This window comes from Heteronotia binoei, chromosome 9 (assembly GCF_032191835.1).
Source record: "Heteronotia binoei isolate CCM8104 ecotype False Entrance Well chromosome 9, APGP_CSIRO_Hbin_v1, whole genome shotgun sequence".
NCBI lineage: Eukaryota > Metazoa > Chordata > Lepidosauria > Squamata > Gekkonidae > Heteronotia > Heteronotia binoei.
The window spans coordinates 58,131,756-58,159,512 of record NC_083231.1 but is presented as its reverse complement, the minus strand read 5'-3'; the positions used below and the strand labels follow the sequence as shown (position 1 = coordinate 58,159,512).

General features: G+C 38.0%; 1 protein-coding gene across 4 annotated transcripts in view; it reads left to right on the top strand.

The window, feature by feature from the left end:
• DCLK2 (doublecortin like kinase 2) overlaps nucleotides 1-27,757 on the top strand; it is a 137,146-nt gene that overhangs the window by 21,082 nt on the left and 88,307 nt on the right. For all 4 annotated transcript variants that reach the window (XR_009555798.1, XR_009555797.1, XM_060246659.1 and 1 more), the window contains exon 2: nucleotides 12,892-13,226. Coding sequence is in view for 2 of the 4 variants with exons in the window: in XM_060246659.1 (XP_060102642.1) it covers nucleotides 12,892-13,226 (335 nt within the window). In the remaining 2 variants the exon portion in view is untranslated. The remainder of the gene's footprint in view (nucleotides 1-12,891; nucleotides 13,227-27,757) is intronic.

The following is a 27,757-nucleotide window of genomic DNA, read 5'->3' as shown; positions in this document are numbered from 1 at the left end:
GTTTGTTTGCACTTTCAAACGATTTCTGTTTCAAATTTTTTAAATTCCATTCTAGTTCTTTATTCAGCAAATGTTTAACTTGGGATTGTAATATCGTAATTTCTTTTATTAATTTTTTCTTCCCTGGTCTTTTTTTTAAGTCCTTTTCTTTTTTATCTATTTCATTTTGCAGTGCTGACAGCCTTTCTTCTCTTGCTCTTTTGTCTTTATTATTCAATGTGATTAATATACCCCTCATTACTGCTTTATAAGTGTCCCATACTGTTGGATATTCCATATCATCCGTTTCATTTATTTGGAAGAATGCTGCAGTCTCCTTTTCTAAGAATGATACAGTGTCTTTATTTTGTAGTAAATCCTCATTAATTCTCCATCTTCTTGATTTTCTTTGCAATTTTGTTGACCAGCATATTGGATTATGGTCCGCCCAAACCTTTGGAAGAATCTCAATTTTTTTTGTTATGAGGCCCAAGCTTTGGGAACCCCACAACATGTCAATTCTGGAAAAAGAATTATGCCTTGCTGAGAAAAATGTATAGTCTCTTACCTCAGGGTTGAACTTTCTCCAAATGTCTTCTAGATTTTCCTGTTTAATCAACTCAAAGAAAGAATTGGGCAGCTTCCCTTCTTTATCATTCTTCTTTGGACTTGATCTGTCAAGGTTGTTTTGTATTGTCCCATTAAAATCGCCCATCATCAATACCTGGTCATAAGTCTCTTCGTCCATTTGTCTATTTATGTCTTTAAAGAATTTGTCTTTCGCTCCATTGGGTGCATAGAGTCCTAGTAGTAACGTTTTTTTCGCCTCTATCGTCACCTCAACAGCAATATATCTTCCTTCTTTGTCTTTAAAGATTAATTTTGGGTCAAGTTGTTCTTTAATGTAAAAAACCACCCCTCTTTTCTTTTGCTCTGCTAGTGAAAAAAATTCCAACCCCAAATTTCTATTCCACAAAAATTTACTGTCCTTGCGTTGTATATGAACTTCCTGTAAACAAATTATATTACATTTTTGCTTTTTAATCCAATGAAATGTTCTCCTTCTTTTCTGTGGTGAATTTAGTCCATTTATATTCCAAGATAGTAATTTGTACTCCATTATGATGTTGGTTCTTTATTTTCTTCAAAAAAGCTATGCATCTCTTGTTCGCTTCTTATTGTAATCCTTTTGCCATTTTGTTCAAATCCAAGACCCTCTGGTATTATCCATCTATATCTTGTGCCCTCTGCACGCAACTGATCGGTTAGCTTCTTGTACTTTTTCCTATCGCTGATCACTTCTCTTGGTAACTCTTTCATTATTTTAACTCTGCTCCCTTCTATTGCCCAGGCTTTTTGGTACCCTTTCCTCAAAATTTTCTCTGCCACCTCTTTTGATCTTAATCTTATGACGATGTCTCTTGGCAGACCTTTATTTTTCGCATAAACTGAGTTGACTCTGTAGGCACCCTCCAACATACTCTTAAATCTGTCAGGGTCTTCTTCTATGTACTCAGTGATGATATCCACCATATAGCCTTTTAAGTCTGTATCTTCTTTTTCAGGTACCCCTCTTAGACGCACTTGTGACTCCAGCAACTTACAGTCGTGTATTATGACCTTTTCTTGAATTTTTAGCAAGGCAGAGGCCTGTGTATCCACTTTCATCTCTACCTCTTTCACTTTATTTTGAGTCTCTTCCTTAAAATTCTCTATCTCCTTCTTAAGGTCTCCAACTTCTTTTTTAATATCTTTTTTTATTGCCAAATGCAATTTGTCCATAGCTTTTAACATTTTTGCCTCCAGAGCGTCAAATTGAGACTGCATCTTGTCAAATGATTGGGCTCTTGCACGTGTTGTTCTTTCTACTGACATATAAAAAATCACCAAACCTTAAAAAAATCCCCACATAAAATTTAGCATCCAATCCAATAGCTTAGAGCCAGTTCTTTCAGATGAGACTAGTTTCGTTTTTCTCCCTTCTTCCTGAGCAAAGATATTGAATTTTAACAATTTTGACAGTTTTTCTCCCTTTTAAAATGGCAATCGTTATTTCTCTATGGTACAGTTCCAGCCTAGAGAGGTCTCTCTTCGTCTTTCTTGATCTGAGTCTTGGACTCAATTCCTTCCTAGTTCAAAGGTCGGATGTCACAGCTCTTATTGTCCTTATAGGCTCTGATTTATTGTCCAACCCCTTTTAGTTTCACTTCCTGTCACAGCTTAGACTGATCTCGTGTCTAGTCTCGCAGTTTTTTGAGCTGCATGAAGAAACCGCAACCACAAAAATCCACAACAATATGTCTTTTCTCCAAAATATCTTTGAAGGCAATTGTTTTTACGACGTTCAATTTTCACAAGCTGAATTCTTTTCCTGCTATGCCCCCCCTCAGCTCAGTTCATTCTAGGTTCTACAGTTTATGGGCATATATACACGGCAACTCTCTTTTCTTTCTTCTGCGTCACCAGCCTCCCATTGCCAACTTTCACTCTTATCTTGAAGGTTTTTTTTTTTTTTGCTGTTGTTCACATCCAAAGCCACAGAGCTCAGCTTAACAAGGTAAAAGTTTTTTTTTTTCCATTCAATTATGCTTTGCCTTCGTCTGTTATTAATCCACTCAGTGTTTAAACTATATTCAAAGTCTCTCAGAGTGAAGATAAGAATGATGAATCTACCTTTTAGATGTTCTCAACTCCCCCGGCTGTTATTTTCTTGCAATTAAAATCAGTCCTTCTAGAGTGCTTGGATTCCGACAGCCTTAAGTGACCGAAGTCACTTTAGAGTCACTGTAGACGATGGTTGACAAATTCCAGTGCCGGACATCAAGAAATGAAGGAGTCAGCTCCCTGACTGCTCCAGTTCGATATCAACAGCATTAAAGGAAGATAAGTCGTCTTGGGTTAACCCTTGCCTAGGGTTAATGAGCATAGACCTTATCAGGGGTCTTTAATACCCTGAACAGTGACAATAAAATCCCCCTCTGTTAGGGAGCTGCAGACTGTCTTCCAGCCAAACAGGAAGTCAGGTGTTGAAGGATGAAGCACTGGAATTTTTCCCATCCTACATTGCTTTTTGAAAAGCATTTATGATGTCTCCGTTTTCCAAACTACCTCCATAATGTGTCTGCATGGTGAGGAATCATAGCACCTGAAGAAGTGGGCTTTAGTTCCTGAAAGCTTACACAGAAAAAAATGGCTAGTCATTATGGCACCACAAGACTTCTGCTTATTTTTCTTGGAAGAAGCTAACAGAAATATTGCCTTTTGGTAATGAAAACTAAAGGGATACTCTGAAAGCTATGAAATTAGATCCACCATAGCCAGCACTGCAACAGTATTGGAAATCAATTAAGGTGCCTGCTGTAACTTCAATAGTAACAGTAACTGCTGTTCGAATGAGCAGCCTCTGGTGAGTCAGATGCGTGGAGTTTATCCAAACTCTGTTGTGTTGTGAGTTGTGATTGAAAGTGTAAAATTACACCACAGTTTGTTTTAAGGATGCTTATAAGCATGCCAACGAGGGCTTTTTTAAAAGCAGGAATGCACAGGAACGCAGTTCTGGCTGCCTTGGTGTCAGGGGGTGTGGGCTAATATTCAAATGAGTCCCTTCTGCTCTTTTTCTACAACAAGCACTGTGTGAAACAATGGTGACGTCAGGAGGTGTGACATAATATGCAAATGAGTTCCTGCTGGGCTTTTTCACAAGAAAAGCCCTGATGCCAACTATTTCTCAAGTAGATGTGGCATTACTTTTTATGTAATTCACACTGTAGTAAGAAATCAAAGCATATTAATACTTCTATAGTGGAATGGGAGGAAATGACCAACTTCAGCTCCCACACAGTACAGTCTTAAACAGAGTTCCCATTGATTCCAGTGGATTTAGAAGGTTGTAACTTTCCTTAGATTAGCACTGTAAAACTCCTAGACTTCAGTCATGATCACATACTCTTTAGGCTTGCCAACCTCCAGGTGGGGACTAGAGATCTCCAGACTTCATCAATTGGTGATTTATTTTATTGTTAAAATGAACTCACACCTTAAAATTTAAAATGTTTATTCCACTTCTGAAGAAAATAGCTGCTCTGCTTGAGAGTATATGCTGCTGAGGCCTTTCCTATCCCTAAACCCCACTCTCGCAGGTTGCACCCTCAGATTTCCAGTTATTTCTAAAACCAGGGTTGGCGACCTTAGAAATGTAGATTACTTTGGCCATGTTACTATATCTCAGCCTAACCTACTTCACAGGACTGAGGAATAAAATGGGGGGTGGACCCATGCATACTGCTTTGAATTTAGTAAAAGAGAAAATAACAAAAAGAGTCAAATAACAAAAGCCAAATAAACTATTTTTAATAGGTTGACTACTTAGAAAGGAAACCTAGGATGCAATCCTGCATATATTTATGCAGTTTACATATCACTGAAGTCGGTGGGTTTCATGTCTGTATGCAGGATTGCAGCCTAATCGTTTGTGTGGGATTATCTTTCTTTTAGGAAAGATTGCTCTAGAGAATGTTTGGGTGGCTTTGCCATCACTACAGAACTAATTACAGGTATTTTTTAGAAGTGTAGTTCTTATAACTGATTTTCCACTTTACCCACAAGTGGATTGTATTCTAGTTATGTTGGACTGTACCTGAATTACTTTTAGCTCTTCTTTGTCTCATTAAATAAGTTATTATCCTGTTCTTGCAGAATAAGGCCTCTCTGAGAAACATTCTCTTCCTACCTGGCTCTAAGTCTTGTATAAAAGTTAATTTTTAAGACATTTAAATTGATTGCATTTAAATAACACTTTTTGTAAGCATCAGATGAAGATCTGGGAGACCCAAGACTGAATCCCTACTCTGCCCAAGAACTTAATGAGTTACTGTGAGTGGGTCACATCAACTGTCAACCTAACCTACCCCATAAGGTTGTTGTGAGGACAAAATGGAAGACAGAAGGAGTAACTATTGTAAGCTACTTGGGTTCTCATTTAGGGCAAAGGTAGGGTATAAATGAACTAAGTATATTATTGGTTTGCTTTTGCCCAGTCCAGAAAATTGAAGTGTGAGTTCAGGCTTATCTTCTTACTAAGTAGTTTTACGTTTAGTAGATTTTAAGTCTGTTATTTTATGGTAATATTGCTTTTTAGTTGCATTCTAGTATAGGCTTCAGAATGGTATGACTTGCTAGGCTACTTATACTATCATTTTATAGTGAAGGAGTTGCAACATGTCACCAAGATGACAGCTAACAAGAATAATGTATTGACATTCTGTTCTCTCTAATATGGGTCAGCTAGATTATCAAATATTGTACTGATGGTTTATGATATCTCTCGAGATGCAAAAGTTGGTTTCAAAGTAGCAACGTATTATTAGACTGCTGGCAAACTCCCTTTGGCAACTTGCATAAGCAGCTTCTAAAGCCTGGTTTAAGCATGGCATCATCAGGAAAGAAGAGCATGCTTGTGTGGTGTTGTAGACACCCAACATGCCATTTAAGCTTTTCTTTCAGCCACTATGTATGCCGTATTAGTATGGCAGATATTTAGCCCTCATGCATGCTAAATTGGTGTGCTAATGTCCCATGTCCCATACAACATAAAATTGTATGCATAGAGCCCCAGTTTAAACAAGACATTAAGAGTATTCAGTGTTGCGTGGGCCACACAGTGTCAGATGGCAGTGATTTAAGAATTACTGATGATCCTTAAGTAAGGCACATGGTTTTTTGGCTGACAGGTTCTTTGCATTATTGCTGTTTATTGGGATTCTTGTTTCTGTTTCTTCCTTTGCCTGTTACAACCTACACCCATTATTTGAGAGTAAGAATGGTGGACCTAATTGAATGAATAAAAATCATCAACATTTCTGACTAAATTTCTCCACTCTGTATTATTCTAACCACTTGGGGATAAGAGGGAACAAAGCAAATAAAGATGGCTTAACATCTAAAATTGATTTGTTTGTTAGCAAGAATATATCTGCATAGCAAGATTATATTAACCAATAACTGCTAGTGCAATTTTAAATCTTTGGTACATATGGCTTGTTAATATTAGATTGCCAGCTTCTTCCATATTTCTGTCAGCATGCTTCAGCAACCTGGCAAAGATTCATGTGGAGTACACTGGATGCTTACATATGCCACCAATATGCAGTGTAATTCTGTAATTTTCATACTTTCTTCCTATTATTCAATGTTCTTGTTCATCCTTAAAGCCATGTGATAGCCATAGTTGGGGAATGATGGATGTATCCAATCATCTATGAATTTTGTTGAATTGGACTTTCCTGCTTCATTCTCCTGCTATGTCCATTGATTCCCCCCAGAGATGGACAGGAATTGAAACACAAGTCATGATTCATGTCTAAAATAGCCAATTCGTGGTTTGTTCCAAATTGTTTATTGCACCAGGCATGTCACCAGGCGAGTTAGGAACGCTCTATCACTTAGGAAAAAACTCTATGGTTATCATAGAGCTTTTCTCCAAGTGACAGAGCATTCCCAACCTGTCCGGTGACATGCCTGGTGCAATAACATCACTTCTGGGTAATGTCATCATGCCAGGCATGTTGCAGTGTGCCGACACTTTCTAGCCCTCCATTCCATGCCTTCCTGAACCAAACTAACCAAAGAACCACGATTTGTTCATAAAAATAAAAAAAACCCACAAACCAAACCACCGAATTGGCCAAACCAACTAACCATGAAACAAAATGAGCCACCATTTTCACATTCTGTGCCCATCCCTATTCTCCACCACCAATTTTGTTCTTCAGGAACAGCATAGGGATCAAAATGGGAAACTGCAGGGGGGCAGAAGACTGATAGAAATCAGCACTTTCTTCTGAAAATGGAAATGCCATTTTGTTAAAGAAGCCACATTGTTGGGTACATGCCTGTGTGTATCAATTGGTGGATTTTATTTTAACAGGAAACACTATGTACTTTCCAAAAGGAAGTTGCTATATATGACAAATACATTTTTTGTATTTGCTATGCTACTGTAAATAGATAATGGTGTTCCTAATCTAAAATCTCTTTAAGAATATTTTGAAACAAAACAGGGCATATTGGGGTTGATTGGCAAAATCTGGAGCAGTCTGCCAGTGTATGGAAATAGTGGATGGGTTATTATGAACTCTTAAGAGAGTTTATTGCATTCACTGAATTTAAATTAGGTGACTTTCAAAGTACACAACCTTTAAATAAGCAGTTAAACTGTATGTCTTGAGTTTGCCTTGCAAGCCTTATTCCATGGTATCACTGAATAGAAGAAAACTTCATTAGCAATAGCATAAATATTAACTATAACCCAAGAGATAAATTACTTCTGCAAATTGATGTTAGCTTTCTGAGGGAATTAATAAGAGCAACATCAGATACTTTTGTTGAGTAAATGAAGATCCTTTGAGATTAAAATCATGTTTAAGAAACCACAGCATTTTTATGCAGACCACAGCAGACATTTAATGTGTTTGATACATTTATTCTATATAAAACAGTTGTGATTTCACATTTTTTTTTATTTATACAGACATGAATTTGCAAATGAAAATTTTAGTTGAGGACCTAAACTTACTTGTAGTTTACAGTTATTTCTTAGCCAAAGAATTAGCCTCACATAAAAAGATGTGGTATTCAGATGCTAGATTAAAGTAGGGCCAGCCTGATTTGTAGCTCATCAACAAAACCTGATTAATAAGTTGAACCCCCACTCTCAGTATGAGCATCTGTGTGGTCCCAGGTTCATCCAACCAAAACCATCCCACCCAATCCTCTGTGTGTACAACTTGAGTGAAGTTTGGCTTAAGTAATAAAGAGTAAACTGTATGACAAACTAGAAACATGGCAAGATTCTGGAGACTGACCAGACCTCTTAGAGCAGATAACTATCAACATTCAAGGTACCAGTTTATAACAACCCATCTCCCCCTTATATTTGAGGAGTTCAAGAGGGACTTTCGCTGAGAAGATTATTTGTCCAGTCCTACAAAGGAGCATTAAGTCTTAAAATGATTATTAAAAGCCCAAGTCCTTTCATTTTCAAACTGAATGATTTATTTACTTTATTTATAGCTCTCTCACACACTGGGACTCAAGGCAGATTACAAAATGTTAAACAATGTAATCAGACACTATAAGACATTCAATGAACAATGCAACAGTAGGATTATTAAATTACAGAACAATGTGAAACAAACTATATAAGGCAAGATACACTATAACAACACAGAAAATGGAACTGCAGGTGTAGAAGACAGTGCAGTAAAAAAATGATCATTTTGATAATTATTGAGGTAGACTAAAACTGTGTTTCATTACAAAGGTTTTCTCCAGAACTACTGTGCTATAGTTCTATAAAAACACCTTCCTGAACATTCCTGCTTTGTATGTTTTGTAAAATGATAGAAATATGGAGACTTCTTGATCATGAGTTGGGTGCCACCACAGAGAATGCACTTGGGGGAGAGCTGTCCCAGAGACACCTACTTACTTGTGGGGTGCCTCAGGGGGCAGTTCTCTCCCCGATGTTGTTTAACATCTACATGCGCCCCCTTGCCCAGCCTGGAGGTATGGGCTGGGTTGCCACCAGTACGCTGATGACACCCAGCTCTATCTATTGATGGATGGCCGGGCTGATGATGTCCCTATAAATCTGGACCGGGTGTTGCAAGCCGTGGCAGGTTGGCTTAAGTTGAGTGGGCTGAAGCTGAATCCAGTGAAGACAGAGGTCCTTTGCTTAGGTCGCGGTGGGCTGGGAGAGGGGATCCCCCTACCAGCCTTTGACGGTGCGTCACTGATACCAGTGCATAGGGTCAAGAGCCTGGGAGTGCTACTGGAGCCTTCCTTGACAATGGAGGCCCAGATAGCAGCCACTGCTAAATCTGCCTTTTTCCGTCTTAGGAGGGCGAGGCAGTTGGCCCCCTTCCTGGGCCGTGGCGACCTGGCAACAGTGATCCATGCAATGGTCACCTCGAGGTTGGAGTACTGTAATGCCCTCTACATGGGGCTGACCCTGTAACAAACTCGGAAACTGCAGCTAGTGCAGGATGCAGCAGCCAGACTGCTCATGGGACTACCCCGGTGGGAACATGTGCAGCCTAGGCTGCGGGAACTGCACTGGCTGCTAATTGTGTACCGAGTTCATTACAAGGTGCTGGTTATTACCTTTAAAGCCCTATATGGCCAAGGATCTGCCTACCTAAGGGACCGTCTCTCTCCATATATTCCCCAGAGAGCACTGAGATCTAGTTCGCAAAACCTTCTGAAAATCCCTGGGCCAAGGGAGGCCAAGCTAAAAACAACAAGGGAGCAGGCCTTTTCGATAATGGCTCCCCAGTGGTGGAACCAGCCGTCAGAGGAGGTGCGGGCCCTGCGGAATCTTAATCAGTTCCGTAGGGCTTGTAAAACCGCCCTCTTCCAACTTGCCTTCTAAGGTGGAATCTTGGCAATGATACCCAGCTATCTTTATATATGTACTGAAACTGTAGCACTATTAATTTATATCGGTTTTAAATTATTTATTTAACTTAAATCTACGAATCTGTATTTAACTGTATTTTATTATATTAATTGTATTTTATTGTTATATCATGATATATTTATCATGTCTTGTAAGCCGCCCTGACCCTGCTTTGGCGGGGAGGGCAGGATATAAATAAAAATTTATTATTATTATTATTCATCTTACCCATTTGCAAGGTGGCAGACCTGCTAACAAACTGGCTCAACAGCAGTAAGCTTTAACTGGAGACTTAAATCTAGAACTTATTAAAAAGAACTTATTAAAAGGAACATAAGATACTAAGCTTACATGCTAAAAGCTACTGATTAGAATACTATGGTAAAACATCTGCAAAGGGGATGATGTTGTTCATGAAGAGTAATCTGAACAAACAATGTAGTCAAACATTAAATTGAACAAATAATGTATGTCTCAGGTAGCAGATCCTGTTAGTAGGATGTATGTGGAGTTACATAATAACAGATACATCTGATAAGGAAGTCTTAACAGCCTGAGTTCAGATAACTGCTCATTTATTATGAGAAAATTCCCTTTAAGCATCAGATTTCCTTGTTGATAAGAATAGTGTGCTTTTTTTCTAAGGGTGATTTGCAGGCAGATTCAGGTATTTTAAACAAAAAAAGTTTAAAGGACTGTAATCAGGAGGGGCGTTTGATACTGCTCCTCAAAGTATTGTCATAGTAATTTAAAAAATGATTTCACAATTCACTAAATAAATGGTTTAAATCTTTATGAGAATCAAGAATGAGAATGACCAACTGAGAACTTATTAACATATTTAACCAGTTATATCAACACTTAAGTGGAAGGGAAAAAACTTGTATAGCTTATGCCTATCAATATCTTGATCACAGTGTAATTTCGTAGACTGGAATTAGGACTTCTTTCACTGTCTGGTTCTGTACCTTGAATACTAAGGTGGTAGATGTGATGCACTCTTAGAATCATGCTTTGGCATGTAAGTTGTTTTTTGTGTTAGTAAGGCTTCCTTAAGAACATAAGAAGAGCCCTGACAGTAGTCAGTCAACCAGTGCCTCTGGATGGTCAGCAACAGCATAGAGGCTGAGGCCTTTCCCTGATGTTGACTTCTGGCTCTAGGATTCAGCTTCATTTGATGCCCTTGAATTCTAGCATTTTGTGTGAGGGAGAAAAAATTCTCTTTGTTATCTCTCTCCACCACATACATAACTTTATAAACCTCTATCATGTCCCCCTTGTCATCTCCTTCCTAAACTGAAAAGTGCCTCTCTTCAACCTTTCCTCTTTACTGAGCTATCCACTATGACCCCAAGACCTTTCCCTCTCTCAGTCTCCACAAATTCAGACCCCATTAGCCTATACTTGAAGTTAGGATTTTTTGTCCCAGTGTGCATCATCTTACACTTATCAACATTGAGCTTCATTTGACATTGTTGTCCACTCACCCAGTTAGTGGAGATCCTCTTGGAGCTCTTCACAGTCAGACTTGGTTTTTACCATGCTGAATAATTTTTTGTCATTTGCAAACTGGGCCACTACACTATTCACCACTAGTTCTAGATTATTTATGAATAAATTTGTACCAGCCTCAATACCATTCCCTGTGGGACCCCACTGCTTCCTTCCCTCCATTGTGAGAACTGTCCATTGATTTCTATTTGCTTTCCTGTCATTTAATCAGTTTTTAATCTATGAGAACCCATTTTCTTATCCCATAACTGTCATGTTTACTCAGGAGTCTTTGGTGAGGCACCTTGTCCAAAGCCTTTTGAAAGTCCAAATATATAATGTCTCCCAGGTCACCCTTGTCTACATTCTTATTCACTTTTTCAAAAAACTCCAGAGGGTTGGTGAGGCAGGACTCTCCTTTGCAGAAGCCAAGCTGATTTTCCCTCAGCATGCTTTGTCCCTCTTTGTACCTAAGAATTCTATCTTTGATTACAGTTTCTACTAATTTGCTTGGGACAGATGTCAGACTGATTGGCCTGTAATTTCCTGGCTCCTCTGTGAGCTCTTTTTAAAAAACTGGTATAATATTTGCTACTTCCCAGTCTTCTGTTACAGTGGCTGAACTTAGTGATTCATTACATATACAGGTTAGTAGATCAACTATATCACATCTGAGTTCCTTAAGAACTCTCAGTGGTTGTGTACTGAGGCTGTGTCCAAAGGACAATGTGAATAAAGGAAAATGGATATAATTGAGTAATTAGGTCCTTCTGCTGATCCCATGATAAACTCTATTTTGTCCATTTTACAAGTAGTAGACTTGGATCTGGTGAGGCACAAGTGAGAACATAAATGGGCTTAGTGTAGTTCTGCCTGTACAATATCTTGTGCAACACCTAGCCCTTTCCTCCCTATGTATTATAGTGCCCAGAAATTGGTTGTGGGAGTCAATAGACTTTATATAGCACAGGTTTGTTACCATTGCCTTTTTCCTTGTGCACAAGAGTTTTAGCACAGGCAGAAATTTTGTATAGCATCCAACCCATTAACTTGTTGCAGAGCAGGATATTGCTGAGTTTATATGCATTTACTCAGAGAATCTCATCCTGCTTCAGGCATTTATCACCATGTTTAGTGTCATTTCTTTGCTCAACTTTCTCCATTAAATGATTTCAAGGAAGTGGATAGTGTGTCATCTTTGGGTGTCAGAACAATACTTGCTCTTCTCTTTGCTATTTCAGTAAGTGATGGATCAGTGCAGATTTATAGGATATTCATGGGGTCATTTACCTGCAAATTATTAATGGCTTCAGTCTTTGGGTTTAAGTATCTACAGGTGGACCATGCTGAGAATTGGATATATTGCAGGTAACTAAGAATCATTATTAGTTGAGAAATGACATTAATTTAGCTCTAAGTTTTCTTTCAGTTTCATATTTGCTTTAAACTTTTCATTGCTCACAGAGGAGTCCACAGAATTATGAGATTGTATCACTCTTCAGACAAATAAAGAAAACATACATGTTATAGAGATGTTTTGATTTTGGAAGCTTGCAGAGATTAGGGTTGTAGCAAAAAAATTTAAAGGCAGTGTCATCTCAACTGGTGTTTCCACTTACTTGATGTGTAATCACAAACAATATATTTTTCTCCCTGTGCTGAAGTCTGTGCATAATCAAATTATGATATTTATTTTTTAAAAAGCAAGTATAGTATTGCATACAGTTTTGGAAAAAGTGCATTTAGTATAAAATTTATTTTTCAACAGAAAAGTAACAGAAAAACACCCTTTCAAACGAAGTATAATCTTATATCTTTTTTTAAAGAAACCCAAATTTTATTGGTGGGACTATGGAAAATGTATTTTATATATTTAAATCAAAACACAGTACATGGTTCATGAAACAAAAAGTCTGTCAAGGCTATCAAGGAACGTAATGTCTTTTTTCCTCATCTTTCCCCAGGTGAAAGTTATGTATGTGCATCCAATGAAACATTTCGGAAAGTTGATTACACAAAGAATGTTAATCCAAACTGGTCAGTCAACATAAAATCTGGGTCATCTCGATCCCTCACATCTTTGACATCTGCAAGAAGTGAACTAAAAGAGAGTAAAGACTTCATTAAGCCCAAATTAGTAACCGTTATACGGAGTGGAGTGAAGCCTCGGAAAGCTGTAAGAATTTTGCTGAATAAAAAGACTGCTCATTCCTTTGACCAAGTATTGACTGATATAACAGAAGCTATTAAGTTAGATTCAGGAATTGTCAAGAGAATTTGCACACTGGATGGTAAGCAGGTAAGAGAAATTCATATTAATATGGTTTATTCTGCACTTTTAAATTTATTTGAATAATTAATGCAAAAACAAGGCAACTTTATTCCTGTAAGGTGCACTCATGATTTCCTAAGTCAACACTGCTTTATTTCTCGTTTAGACTGGGAAGAAAACAATGTTCCTGTATTAGTATGTGGGCCAGCTTGACTGTGGTATCTTCTAGTTATGGCTCCAAAATATTTGTAATATTAAGTGTTCTTTAAAGAACATTTAGTGCATCTTAGCAAGTCAATTGTGATCAAAGACTTTGTGATTGCATCTGAAAAAAGTCTGCAAAAGTTTATGCCAGTATAAAATTAAGATTGATAGGACGGCAACAAACATCTTTTTCTTTCTTTTTGCTGCAACAGATTAACAAAGTTATTCTTCTGTACTTAACTTTTCTGGAGCAGTTACATCTGTAAAAATTTACCATAAGCACCAAGTATTCCTCTCAAAGTGACTCAGAACTAACTCCTCCTCCTCACATATGAGGTGCACCCCAAACTCATGTAGACTTTTACTGTATTGAGCAATGCAATAAGTATCTTTTACTTTCTTAAAAATGAATGGACTTTCTGCCTTTTTGAAATAATAGCCAGACAAAAGCTCAGATAGTTGTGCTTATTTTCCTGCTCCCATTAGGGCTCCAATTACCAACGGATGGAAATTTTTCTGCTTTATTTTCCTGATGGGCTAAATTGCTCATGCCTCCTCATTTGCTTAAGAGGCTGATTTTGCCTGTGTTGCTATGCTGTTGGCAGGGATTGAAAGAAGTTGTGAGAGGGAAGCATTTTCTGAATGCCTAATTGTCTTCCTTTTTTTGTTTTTTTTAGAAATGCAGTTTAGATTTTACAGTTGGGGATAAGCCTATATTGTGATGTGATGTCCTCTTTGACCTTTAACTATATAATGCATAATTGAAAAAAAAAGCTAGACATGGTCTGTCATTACATATTCTCATATTTTGTTGCAGTAATAATCGCTACTTTGAATCGCTACTGATAGCCCATTTATAAATCATTTTTTAAACTTTAAATAAAAATCTGTAGGAAAAGCTAAACATATATAATATTTTTGGTATGATGTATGAAGCGATAGACATTTAGTGACATTTAGTGAAATAAATTATTCTCCTAATATCCTGTATTGTGTTCCTTCCTAGAGAGCAAGTTCCATTTGTCTATCAGATGGACAAATTAAAGCATTTAGGACTGGATTGTAATTTTTTTTTTAAATTTGATTTTTAGACACCAATCTATGAATCATCTTATTACCTGATCTTTTGACACTTTTGGTAAAACAATTTTTTTTGGGGGGGGGGGGGCGGGCTTTGTATTATGGTTAGCGCAGATAGTTTTTAGAAATTGTGATTTAGCAAGTCCTGCTCCCTAGAAGGTGCATAATTAGTGACACCAGTTTACCACTTTGCAGTGAGATGGACTGAAGTGATGAGAGAAGGTTTAAACCCTAGTTGGATTGATGCAGATGCAATACTACAAAGATCATAGTTTGCAAACCTGCTTCAGAAATGAGTTCACATTCTGGTTTTCGGTGAATTCTTAACTGGTTACAAATTCAGAGATAGCAAGTAGAGACCCACAGGGATTGTGGCTCAGTGACAGAGCATCTGCTTAGCATGCAGGAGGTCCCAGTTTTTTTGATCCCTGGTATTTCTAAATAAAAGATCTGGTGGTAGGTGATATAAAAGACCTCTACCTGAGACTTTGGAGAGCTGCTGCCAGTCTGAGTAGACAATACTGATGCTGATGGACCAAGGGTCTGATTCAGTATAAGGCAGTTTCTCCTATATTCTGTCCCCATACTATTTCATCTTTTTCTGCTCCTGGCAACCCCGATAATCACCAACCCCTTGATTCAAGCAGTGCACAATCCCCATCAATGATCACCTCTGTGATGTAATCAAATAAGGTTTATTCATTAAATGATGTTACAATTCCAAGACTGAGTCTTAGTGCAACTGAGCCTCCGGGCTCAGGCATTCAGATATAACTTTGAGTCCAGGGGGACTTCTGGGGTTGGAAAATGCAGAGCTGAATTGCTTCTCAGAAGGGGAGCAGGCTGGGGCTTCTGTTTGGAGTAGTGGAGGGAAATTTAATGCCTACTGCCTACTTTTCTCAGTCAGATATCAGTCCAAGATATGCATAGGAAACTCTGAGGAGATTTACCTTGGCTAAAAGGGAGTCCCGGCGGGGCTCCTTTGAGGGGTCTCCAGAGACGAGTTGCATATTCATCTTCAGAAGTTTCCAGAGTTATTTATTTGACATAAGCTCGAAAGGATCCTAACCTTCTTTGAGACTGCTAAACATATAAGTTATACAAGACCGGTGTTATAAGATCTGGATAACTGCAGAAAAAGGTACTGATGACTATCTTCATTCTGGGACTATTTAAAGTTAAACAAAATAAAATCAGAAGGTGAGAAATAGAGATTCAGAAAGCTTGGAAGAAGAAGGGGAGAAGGGGCAAAATTTGAATTTTGTAAATTTAAAGGACAGTGCTAAAAAGTAGAAAGGAATTTATTGTTTTGTCTACTTGCGGTTTTGGTGAAAACACCCTCTCGTCAGAGACTTGCAGCTCTCACAGTCAACACAGGAAATACGTCAAACATCGTGAGATCTTTTTACCAGTGAAAATGGGATTTGTTGGCAAGAAAAGCAGGAAGTGTTGGATGGAAAAGGGAAATCATTGAAGTAGCTAGCCTACTCTAGGACTATAATATCATCGACGGCCATTGCTAGGCGGTCAAAATTTAAACAAAGTTTTTAAAGTGTTCGGGACATTAAAAATTGGTGAAGCTGACAGAGGTGACAATTATAAGGTAAATATTATTGGACATTATCACTGATAATTATTTTAGAAGCCTTTTGAAGGAAATTTTTTTTAAAGGGAAGCAGAAAGTCGCGACCGCCATTTTGGAAGAAATAAAAACTTCAAAAAATAATATCTGAGCCCAGGAGGCCCTGAGGACGGCGAAATTAGGCTTATTGAAAAGGGCAAGCCTTACTCTATCAAACCTGATAGTTTAAATTTAATTTGGAGAGGTCAAAATGTTTGGTGTTTTTTTTAAATGTCAGAGCATAAGTTAACCCGTGCAAGGACTGCCTCAATGGAGAAAATGCAAGAGCAATTAGAAGCAATGGAAGCCAGGATGATGAAAGGGGTGAGAAACATGATAACTGCTTCTAAAAAAGAAATTAGAAAAGACATTGAAGAGCTAAGGAAAGATATAGAAGATCTCAGAAATGAGACTGTGGTAACATCAAAGAAAGTCCAAGAGGTGGAAGAGAGAGTGAAAATACATGATTCCACCTTACTAAAAACGCAAGAAAAGGTGGCAATTCATGACTGCAAATTGATGAAAACCCAGATACGTCTGAGAGGAGTACCTGAGGATGAAGAGACTGATTTGAAAGAATATATGATAAGAATAATTGCAGAATTTTTGGAGGAAGATCCTGAAGGAACTAGAAGCATGTATGACTATATGCATAGAGTGAACTCACTATATGCCAAGAAAAATAATCTACCAAGAGATGTGGTTATAAGATATATGACAAAAGAAATGGTGGGGAAAATCTTGAATAAAAATTTTGAAAAGACATTGATAGTGGGAGGCAGCAAAGTATGAATCATGAAAGAATTGCCAAGACAAGTGATAAATTACAGAAAAGCATACAAAAAATTGACAGAAAAACTACGTGACAATGAAATGAGGTATAGATGGATAATACCTGAGGGTCTGAGCTTTGAGCTGCAAGGAAAAAGGATTACAATTACAAGCACACAGGAACTGCGTAGGTTTTATGAAGAACCTAAAGAATTTGCACCATGATGGATTACAAATTATTATCTTGGAATGTAAATGGACTAAATTCACCACAAAAAAGAAAGGCAACGTTTCATTGGATTAAAAAGCAAAATTGTAATATAGTTTGTTTACAAGAAGTGCATATCAAACAAAAGGATTATACATTTTTATGGAATAAACAACTGGGACTAGAATTTTATTCATTGGCTGAACAGAAGAAAAGGGGAGTGATTTTCTATATTAAACAAGAATTGGAGCCGAAATTAGTGTTTAAAGATAAAGATGGAAGATTTGTAGTGGTAGAAATAATATTAAATGCAAAAAAAAGTTATTAGGACTGTATGTACCAAATGGTGCAAAGGATGCTTTTTTAAAAGGCATTATACAACAACCTGATGAACTGACTTATGACCAAGTTTTGATAATGGGGGACTTTAATGGAACAATTAAGAACACACTGGATAGGTCTGGGGGTAAAAAAAATAATAAGGAAGGAAAATTGCCAAAGTCTTTTTTTGAATTGGTTAAACAAGAACATTTGGAGGATATATGGAGGAAATTTAATCCTGAAGTGTGGGACTATACCTTTTTTTCAGCAAGACATAAAACTTTTTCCAGAATTGACATGTTGTGGGGCACTAAAGACTTAGGCCTTATAACAAAGAAAATAGAGATTTTACCTAAAATTAGGGCTGACCATAACCCAATAATGTGGATTACAGAATTGTCTAAGAAGTTGAGAAGATGGAGATTGAATGAAGATTTACTACAGAATAAAGAAATAGTGACATCTCTAAAAAATGAAACTAAAGCTTTCTTCCAAATGATAAAGAGGATATAGAATTTCAGACAGTCTGGGATGCTTATAAAGCAGTAATGAGAGGAATATTGATTACATTGAATAACAAAGATAAGAGGGCAAAAGAAAAACAGATGTTGGGCATTCAAATGAAATAAAGAAAAAAAGAAGGGGAACTGAGAAAAAGGCCAGGGAAAAAGAAAATTATAAGGGAGATTACAATATTACAAATGCAAATGAGACATTTGTTAAATAAAGAACTGGAATGGAATCTGAAAAGACTGCAGCAGAAATCTTTCAAGGGAGCAAACAAACCCGGAAAATATTTGGCCTGGCAACTGAAGAAAAAGAGAGAAAGTAAAATTATTAATAAAATTGTGGTGGATGGAAGAGAGGTGGTAGATCAAGAAGGAATAAAAAGAGAATTCTTTAAGTATTATGCCAAGTTATTTAAAGGTATTAAAATAAGGAAAGAAAAGATGGATGAGTACTTACAAAAGATAAAAATAGCGCCCTTAGCAGAAAATATGCGAAAAGTTTTGAACGATCCAATTGAAAAAATAGAAATTGAAGCAGCAATTAATGCAATGAAAAATAGAAAACCACCTGGGCCAGATGGATATACAGCTAAATTTTTTAAACCCTCAAAGAGGAGTTAATCCCGAAACTTCAGAAATTGATGAATATGATAAGAACGAAAGGGAAAATACCAAATACGTGGAAGGAAGCTGTTATTTTGTTGATTCCAAAGGAAGATAGAGGTTACGAACGTAAAAAATTATAGAACAATTTCATTATTAAATAATGACTATAAAATATATACAAGAATCTTGGCAGAATGGTTTAAACAATATTTGATGAATTTTATAAAGGAAGATCAAGCGGGGTTTCTTCCCAAAAGGCAAATAAGAGACAATATCAGAACTGTTGTAAATATTGTAGAATATTATGAAAGACATCCAGAAAAGGAAGTAGCATTATTCTTTGCAGATGCAGAGAAAGCATTTGATAATTTAAATTGGGATTTTATGTTTGCAGTAATAGAGAAAATGGAGCTGGGAGAAAGCTTTATAAGAATGATAAAAGCAATATATACTGAACAACGTGCAAGGCTATGTATAAATGCTGATCTTACAGAAGACATAATTAGTAAAGGTACAAGACAATGTTGTCCACTTTCCCCACTGTTGTTTATAATGACTCTTGAAATATTACTGATGCAAATTCAAGAAGATAAAGAAATAGGATTAAAACGAAAAGGATTTACTTACAAATACAGAGCATTTGCAGATGATACAATGTTTATAAATGAAAACCCCATACAAGTCACACCTTTGTTGCTAGCCAAAATACAAGAATATGGGGAGTTGGTGGGACTTTGTATTAATAAAGAAAGATCAAAACTTCTATGTAAAAATATGCAAATAAATAAGCTGTGAAATAAATAGGCTGTGAAGTTACCTCCAAGGTAAAATATTTGGGTGTGGAGATAACAATGAAGAATATTGATTTGTTCAAAAATAATTATGAGAAGCTGTGGCGTAAAATGGATGAAGATATGTTAGAGTGGAATAAACTTAATTTGTCACTGTTGGGTAGAATAGCCGCAATTAAAATGAATATTCTACCAAGAATAATGTATTTGTTTCATACTATTCCTATTGTGAAAGACAGTAAACAATTTAATAGATGGCAAAGAAAAATTTCAGAGTTTGTGTGGGCGGGGAAGAAACCAAGAATGAAAATGAAAATTTTAACAGATGCAAAAGAGAGAGGTGGATTTCAATTAACAGACTTAAAATTATATCATGAAGCAGTTCACTTAGTATGGATAAAAGAATGGATAATGTTGTTAAACAAAAAACTCTTAGCGTTGGAAGGTCATGGAAATAAATTTGGCTGGAATGCTTATATGTATTATGGGGGGGAAAAGACGGTTTTTTCTCTCACCAATATATAAGAAACAGCTTGTTAATTACATGGATGAAATATAAGAAATATGGAGATGAGAGAAAACTGTTATGGATAGTGCCAGCCGAAGTGATAAAAATAACAGCGGAGACGGGTGAAGAAAAGTGGTTGTCATATAATCAACTATTAAAAATACAAAGTGGCAAAATAGAATTGAAAACTGCTGAAGAGCTGAATAATAAATATGATTGGCTCCAAATGCAACAAATAAAGAGCTTGGTGGAGAATGACATTAAAACTGAAGGAATAAGAAAAGAGCAAACAGAAATGGAAAAAGTTCTTGGAGACAACGAAAAATTAATTTCAAAATTATATAAATTACTTTTAAAATGGTCTACGGAAGATGAAGTAGTGAAATCTCAAATGATTAAGTGGGCAATTAATGTAAATAAAGAAATACAGATAGAAACTTGGGAATATTTGTGGAAGAACTCTATGAAGCTTTTGACGTGTCATAGTATTAAAGAGAACGGTTTTAAAATGATGTATAGATGGTATATGACTCCTAAGAAATTGGCAAAGATGAATAATAATATGTTAGACAGATGTTGGAAATGTAAAAAACATGACGGTTCTTTCTACCATATGTGGTGGACTTGTGAAAGAGCAAAAAAGTATTGGCAGATGATTCAACAAGAAATTTCTAGGATCTTGGGATATGAATTTAAGAAAGTTGCAGAGACTTTTCTGTTGGGATTACAAATGGAAAAATTTCCAAAAGAAGATAGAACTATAATTTGTACTTGCTTTCAGTTGCTAGGAAATTATATGCGCAGTTGTGGAAGCAAGAAAAAATACCAGAGAAATGGGATTGCATTGTAAAAGTTATGACATGGAGTGAAATTGACAAATTAACAAGAATTTTAAGAGACTATGATTTAGAAGTTTTTAAGAGGGAGTGGAAAAAGTTCAGAAGATATGTAGAAAAAGAGTGGAAAATAAAAGGACATTGGATAATTTTTGATAATGATTAAGTCTTAGAAAAAAGAAATATTAATTTTTGTTTTTATTAGTTAAGAGTACCTTTAAACATTCTCTTGGCTTGACTTCGCGAACGGAGATTTAAGAAGGGTGCAGTAGTCCACGTCTGCTGCAGGCTCGCTGGTGGCTGACAAGACCAATGCGGGACAGGCAGACCCGGCCACAGTGGCTGCAGGGAAAAGTCTGATTTGGGGTTGGTGCTGTAGCAGTGCAATTCTTCCTCAATCTCCTTTTGTCCTCAAGACCAGCTATGCGTGCGTTCTCAAAGGAAGAGACAGCCTGGTGGATGGTGTGCCTTCATGCTTTGCAATCTGAGGCTAGGTCAGACCACTGGTGATGGTTGATGCGACAGGTGCCAAGAGATTTCTTCAGGGAGTCCTTGTACCTCTTCTTTGGTGCCCCTCTATTTCGATGGCCGGTGGAAAGTTCGCCATACAGAGCAATCTTGGGAAGGCGGTGGTTTTCCATCGTAGAAATATGCCTTGCTCAGCGCAGCTGCGTCTTCAACAGCAGTGCCTCGATGTTTGTAACCTCCGCCCTCTTGAGGACTTCAGTGTTGGTCACAAAGTCACTCCAGTGGATGTTGAGGATGGTGCGAAGGCAGCGCTGCTGAAAGCGCTCAAGGAGTCGCAGGTGATGACGGTATAAAACCCACAATTCGGAGCCGTAGTACTTAAACATTAGTACTTTAAGTAAATAACACCGGCGGGGGTCAAGTAACGGGGGGAGAGGTGGGTAGAAAGTAATATATGGGATAGATAAAAGAAGTTATTAATGATGCAAGAAATATAATTTGTTACCATATGTTACCAAATAAAATTGCTTTAACCAGAAATAACCTTGAGTCCAGATGATTACAAGCTTAAAAATCAAAGCACTTTTTTTGACCAATGAAAGCATCCATCAGAGTGCGCCATGGCTGAGCCCTACCGGCTTCGATCCAGGCGGCATGCCATCTAATCCTTTGAAGCACGCGTGGGAGAAGGCTTCTCCCCTCTCCTTCCTGGAACCAGAAGTGAGGGGGATCGAAGCCTTCTCCCGCACTTCAAAGGATTAGATGGTGTGCCTCCCACATTGAAGTCAGTAGAGCCCAGCCACGGGAGACAATGGAGTGCGGCGCTGCATTGCAGCGCTGCAAAGGGAGGGAGGGGGGTGGGGGGTGGCGACAGGGGAGGCAGGCAGGCAAACTAGGTAGTTGTTATCAAATATTTCAGGTTTTCACGGCTGGTAACATCATTAGGGTTTGTAGAATCTTTCGGGCTCAAGTGCCGTGTTCTACTGGAGAAAGTTTTCCTTCCAGACGTTTCGTTCTCAGCTGCGGAGAACATCCTCAGTGGCGTTGCAGCCGGAGCAGGCGCTCTGACCTTCTTGGCTGCTGTGCATTGCACAGGCAGGCTAACTAGGTGGTTTGCACAGCAGCCAAGAAGGTCAGAGCGCCTGCTCCGGCTGCAACGCCACTGAGGATGTTCTCCACAGCTGAGAACGAAACGTCTGGAAGGAAAACTTTCTCCAGTAGAACACGGCATTTGAGCCCGAAAGATTCTACAAACCCTAATAGGTGGTTGTTGTGGGCACTGGGAGAGAGGAGACCGATTCAGTGCACCCCTTCTCCTGATGTCTTAGGCAACTGCCTAGTTTGCCTAGTGGGCGAACTGGCCCTAAACAAGCCATAGGCCTTTCCCTGATGTTGCCTCCTGGCTCTGGGATTCAGAGATTTAGTGCCTCTGAAAGTGGTTCCCCTCAGTCACCATGGTTATTAGCAGGGGTCATTTCTTAGAAAAAGAGGTGCCGGAGTTCATTAACGCAACTCATTTACGTAACTTTTGCATATGCCACACACCTCTGTTATCACCGGAAGGTGTACTAAATTATCAGCATCTACCTTAAAATGCTTATTGAATTATAATTGTCATAATAAAACCTTACTCCCATCATACTTTTAAAATTATTTTATCCTATGTGGCCACAGTGGCATGAGGAAGATTTCTATCTGTCTTCTTTATATGTTTTGGTTATTCTCCCTTTTTTGTAGGGAAAATATATTAGAAAGTTAGTCAAGTCTTATAGTTCAGCAAAATTCTCACAGGGGGGTTGAACAATGTAGCCCAGAAGGAAGTATTTTTTGGAGGCGTAAGAAAGAAAGAGCACAATAGAATTTGGAGGCTGGAGAGCTCCACTCCTGTGAGCTCCTTCTCAAAATGAGGCCTGGTTAATTGCCACTGATAGTCCTGTCCTACATGAATCTATCTAATCCTCTTTTAAAGCTGTTGATCCTTGTTGGCATTACTACATACGGTGGCAACAAATTCCAATTTTAATCTCTGTAAAATAATATTTCCTTTTGTCCATCCTGAATCTACTGTCCATCAGCTTCATTGGATGACCTTGAGTTCTAGTATTTTGGGTGAAGGAGAAAAATGTCTCTTTCTTAGTTCTCTCCAATCCATGCATAATTTTATAAACATCTATCATGCCCCCCCTTAGTCGTCATCTCCCTAAACAAAAGTCCCAGACTCTTGAGCCTTTCCTGAAACAGAAGGTGCACCAACCCCCTAATCATCTTGGTTGCCTCCCTCTCTACTTTTTCCAGCTCTACAGTGTCTTTTTGGAGACAACAGTGACCAGAACTGTACGTAGTATTCCAAATGAGGCCACACAATAGATCTATACAGAAATATTACAATATCAGCTGTTTTATTCTCAGTCCTTTTCCTAACAATCCCTAATACAGAGTTTGCCTTTTTCACTGCTACTGCACACTGGGTCGACACTTTCATTGAGCTATCCACTGAAGAAAGGTCTTTTCTGCACTTAATGACAGCAAGTTCAGACCGCATTAATCTATACTTGAAGTTTGAATTTTTTGTCCCAATGTGCATTACCTTACAGTCCAACCTCAAGGCTAGGAGATGGGTAGTGGGATAAACTTCAGTTAGAAACAACTAATTTCATGCTGTAAGGTGGCTTGCTTAGCTTATTTGTTTCAATGTCTGTCTTAATGGAGTTTCCAACAATCTTTTTTTTTTTTTAATTATGTTAACGACTTCACAGAACTGGAATAAGCAGCAAATGAAAAGGCTTACTATCTGCCATTCCAGCATCAGATCATAGGGCTAGGAATTTAAATCTTGCATATATGTTGTATCCCACTGTGGTGGACAATTTACAGATAATTATTCTGGGGAAACCTATTGAATATGTCCTTGCAGCTGCCCTATGTCTGCTTAGGATTTACATAACAAGTTTCTATTGGTTTGGTTCAGTTCCTGGGGAATACTCTGTAAATTGGATAATATTGTCTCCTTAACTTTAGACAGTGGGTCTAAGATTATAATGAACAGCTGCAGCTTTGTGGAGTGGTCCCAAGAAAACTCATTGCATAAATAAATTAACATTGCTGGTGTTAATTTGAGATTTCAGAATGAATATGTAAAATTATACTTCAGTGATGCTTGACTATTCAAAACTAGTTATTCCATCACCAAAATGTACTCATCTGATAAAAGTATTTTATTAGGAATTTGTGGCAACACCATGCTTTTTTACAGATGTCAAGCAAACATTTACTTGAACCTGCACATTTCTCCATTTTCTAAGTACTTAAATGTTCATTTAAGCTTTTGCAGGGTCCTTTTTCTTAATAAAGCCTGCTTCCTGTAACATTTACATTCTGTGAGATCACTGCTTTTTCTACTTGGCATAGCATTTGCCCCCATAAAAAAGATGATGTTCCAGTCCATGTGAGGTTGGTAGTTTGTGTTTTATTTTTGAATAGCTTCTATAATGAACATCATTTTGTCCATGTAGTAATTACCACTCTGCAGCAAAAAGAAACAAATAAAACCTGCATTAATAAAACAAAGTTAATGCCTTAATACTTAGAAAAAGGTCTAAATCTCTTGCCATGCAAATGGTAATTCCTAAAGGAAGAGAATTGTGTTCTGATAATTATTATTGACACTTAAGATATATTAACCTCCCTTTTCTAAATATGATGCATGCATGTATATGCATGACAGCTACGTTTTGCGCCCAAGTGATCAAACAGAAGAATAATTTTAAATCATAGGAGCTTTCTCTTTTGGTGTAGACTACTGCTATGTACTAAAATTTTACCTACATTTTAATGTTGTATTGTATGGACATGTATTTTAGTAGTATATCTTTGACAGATTTTTACTTTTTATTACTGATTGATCTGTGCTTTTTACCTGGTCTATAACTGTTATAATAAACACTGAAACTGAAACCATGTACGTGCACATGGACTCACCCTGTATCTCTTCCACGGCAGTCTTAGAAATTCTGGGACCCTGGGCAAAACTCAGTGATGGGTACCTAAAATCAGACTAAGTGGTGGGGGTCAACTGTATGATGGTGGAGTCACACTGCCCTACTGTTGAGAGGCAGGTTTGTTGCCCCATATCTCCTCGTTCAGGTTCAAAAATCTCTGTGGTTTTGAAAGTGACAAAGGAGGGGGCTTCACTGAACACCTTGATCCTCTTCCTGCTCTCCAGCTTTCTTCTTTGTTTGGTCAGGAGCAAAGGTGTCTTTATAGATGTGCTTCTTTCTTCTTATAAAGCTGCAAAGGCTTGACAAGTCTACCTTGACTCCTCCTAGAGGGTAGGCTTCCCTCCTAGGAGTGGCTCAGCCCCCAGGGGTCTATTTTTATTTGCCCCAGAGGCCTATCCTTCCATCCAACTTCCATGCTGCCTCAGACAGCATTGGGGGTCAGCTGTAGGGCAGCTGGAAAGCCTCTCACCACTATACAGCTACTCTGCCTCTCCTCTGCCTGTCTCACCTTTGGTATACTTGTAGTGGGGCTCATGGCAGCTGTTCCCTGGCTAAGACCAGCCTGATCTCTTAGCAAAGGTAATCAGCTAATGTGATCAAGGCACTTTCTGGGCTTAAACCATATTGAAATGGATCCAGAAGATCAGTTTGCAGTTTAAATGCCACGGTCTATCTTACCATCTGTTTTTAAGATTGGTCAGTAATTTTCTGAGTCCAAAGGATTCTGAGAAATTTAGGGCATAGCTACTATGACTTTTGTGCAAGGCTTAGGGGTCACTACTTCTATCAAAAATGTATTAACAACAGCCTAAAAGCTTAGACCAGGCTCTCTTGGCTAGGTGTAGGAAGGTTCCATAGCGCAGGTGATTGGTTGCACTACTCCAGGTGTCTTGTCTGCATCAACTGAAGTTTATCTGAAGAAAAGTGATGAAAGAGAGCTGAAAGTATCTCAGATACAGAAGGAATCAATAATGTGGAATTGGATCAATTGTCAGAGATTTTAATCAGCAAAATATTTTGCAAACATGTTGCAGTGAATTTCCAAGCAGCCATCAGCAACAGACAGGGCTGAAGATTGATTGAAGACTACCTGACACTTTTCTGCACAGGTAATAAGGTTGCACAGTACAAAATAGTTTTACGAGCTTGCTTGGATAAATGATTTGAGATGTGGCCTTTACTGCTGTATGAATAATATTGTAAGTAGGATTCTATTATGTAATTTCTGTACCAATTAATATATCATGTGAATACTTATGCTCCTGAGTTACTGAACATCCCGTTTTGTTGATTGTACTGATGCACTATGTGTAATCCGCTTTAAGTCCATGCGATTAAGGTGGAGTATAAATAACATAAATAAATAATAGGTCAATAAAATACCCGACAGTCCTGTATAATTGCATTCGTGCAAAGATGGCCATAATAAAGGACAAAAACAGTAGGGACCTAACAGAAGTAGAAGAGATCAGGAAGAGGGGGCAGGAATATGCAGAATAATTATACAAGAAGGACCACAATGTCCTTGACAACCATGACAGTGAAATTGCTGACCCTGAGCCAGACATCCTGGAGTGGGAAGTCAAATGGGCCTTAGAAAGCATTACTAACCACAAAGCGAGCGGAGATGACGGTAACCCAATTGAGCTATTCAAAGTCCTAAAAAATGATGCTGTTAAAGTGATGCACACATTATGTCAACAAATTTGGAAAATGCAACTGTGGCCACAGGATTGGAAAAGGTCAGTTTATATTCCAATCCCAAAGAAGGGTAATGCCAAGGAATGTTCAAACTATCGCACCATTGCACTCATTTCACATGCCAGCAAGGTCATGTTAAAGATCCTACAAGCTAGGCTTCAGCAGTATGTAGATCGGGAACTACCAGAAGTTCAAGCTGGGTTTCAAAGAGATGGAGGAACTAGAGATCAAATTGCCAACATTCGCTGGATTATGGAGAAAGCATGGGTGTATCAGAAAAACGTCTATTTCTGTTTCATTGACTACTCTAAAGTCTTTGATTGCGTGGATCACAAGAAATTGTGACAAGTCCTTAAAGAGATGGGAGTACCAGACCACCTCCCACGTCTCCTGAGAAACCTGTATAAGGGTCAAGAAACAACTGTCAGACCAGGACATGGAACAACTGATTGGTCTAGAATAGGAAAAAGGAGTTCAACAAGAATGTATATTGTCACCCTGCTTATTTAATTTATATGCAGAGTACATCATGCGGAATGTTGGCCTGGATGAAGCACAAGCTGGAATTAACATTGCTGGGAAAAACATCAACAACCTCAGATATGCAGATGATACCACTCTAATGGCAGGACCTAAAGAACCTCTTGTTGAGGGTGAAAGAGGAGAGCACAACAGTAGGCTTTAAACTCAACATCAAAAAAACTAAAATCATGGCATCCGGCCCCATCACATCTTGGCAAATAGAACAACAACAACAACATTTTATTTGTATCCCGCCCTCCCCGCCGAAGCAGGCTCAGGGTGGCTAACAACCTCAAATACAGTAAATTATACAATAAATATTTAAAAACAGTAGCTTATTTAAACAGTCTAATTTAAAATTTCTTAAATTAACATTCTGGTGCTAGAAGGGGAAGGCATGGAAGTAGTGACAGA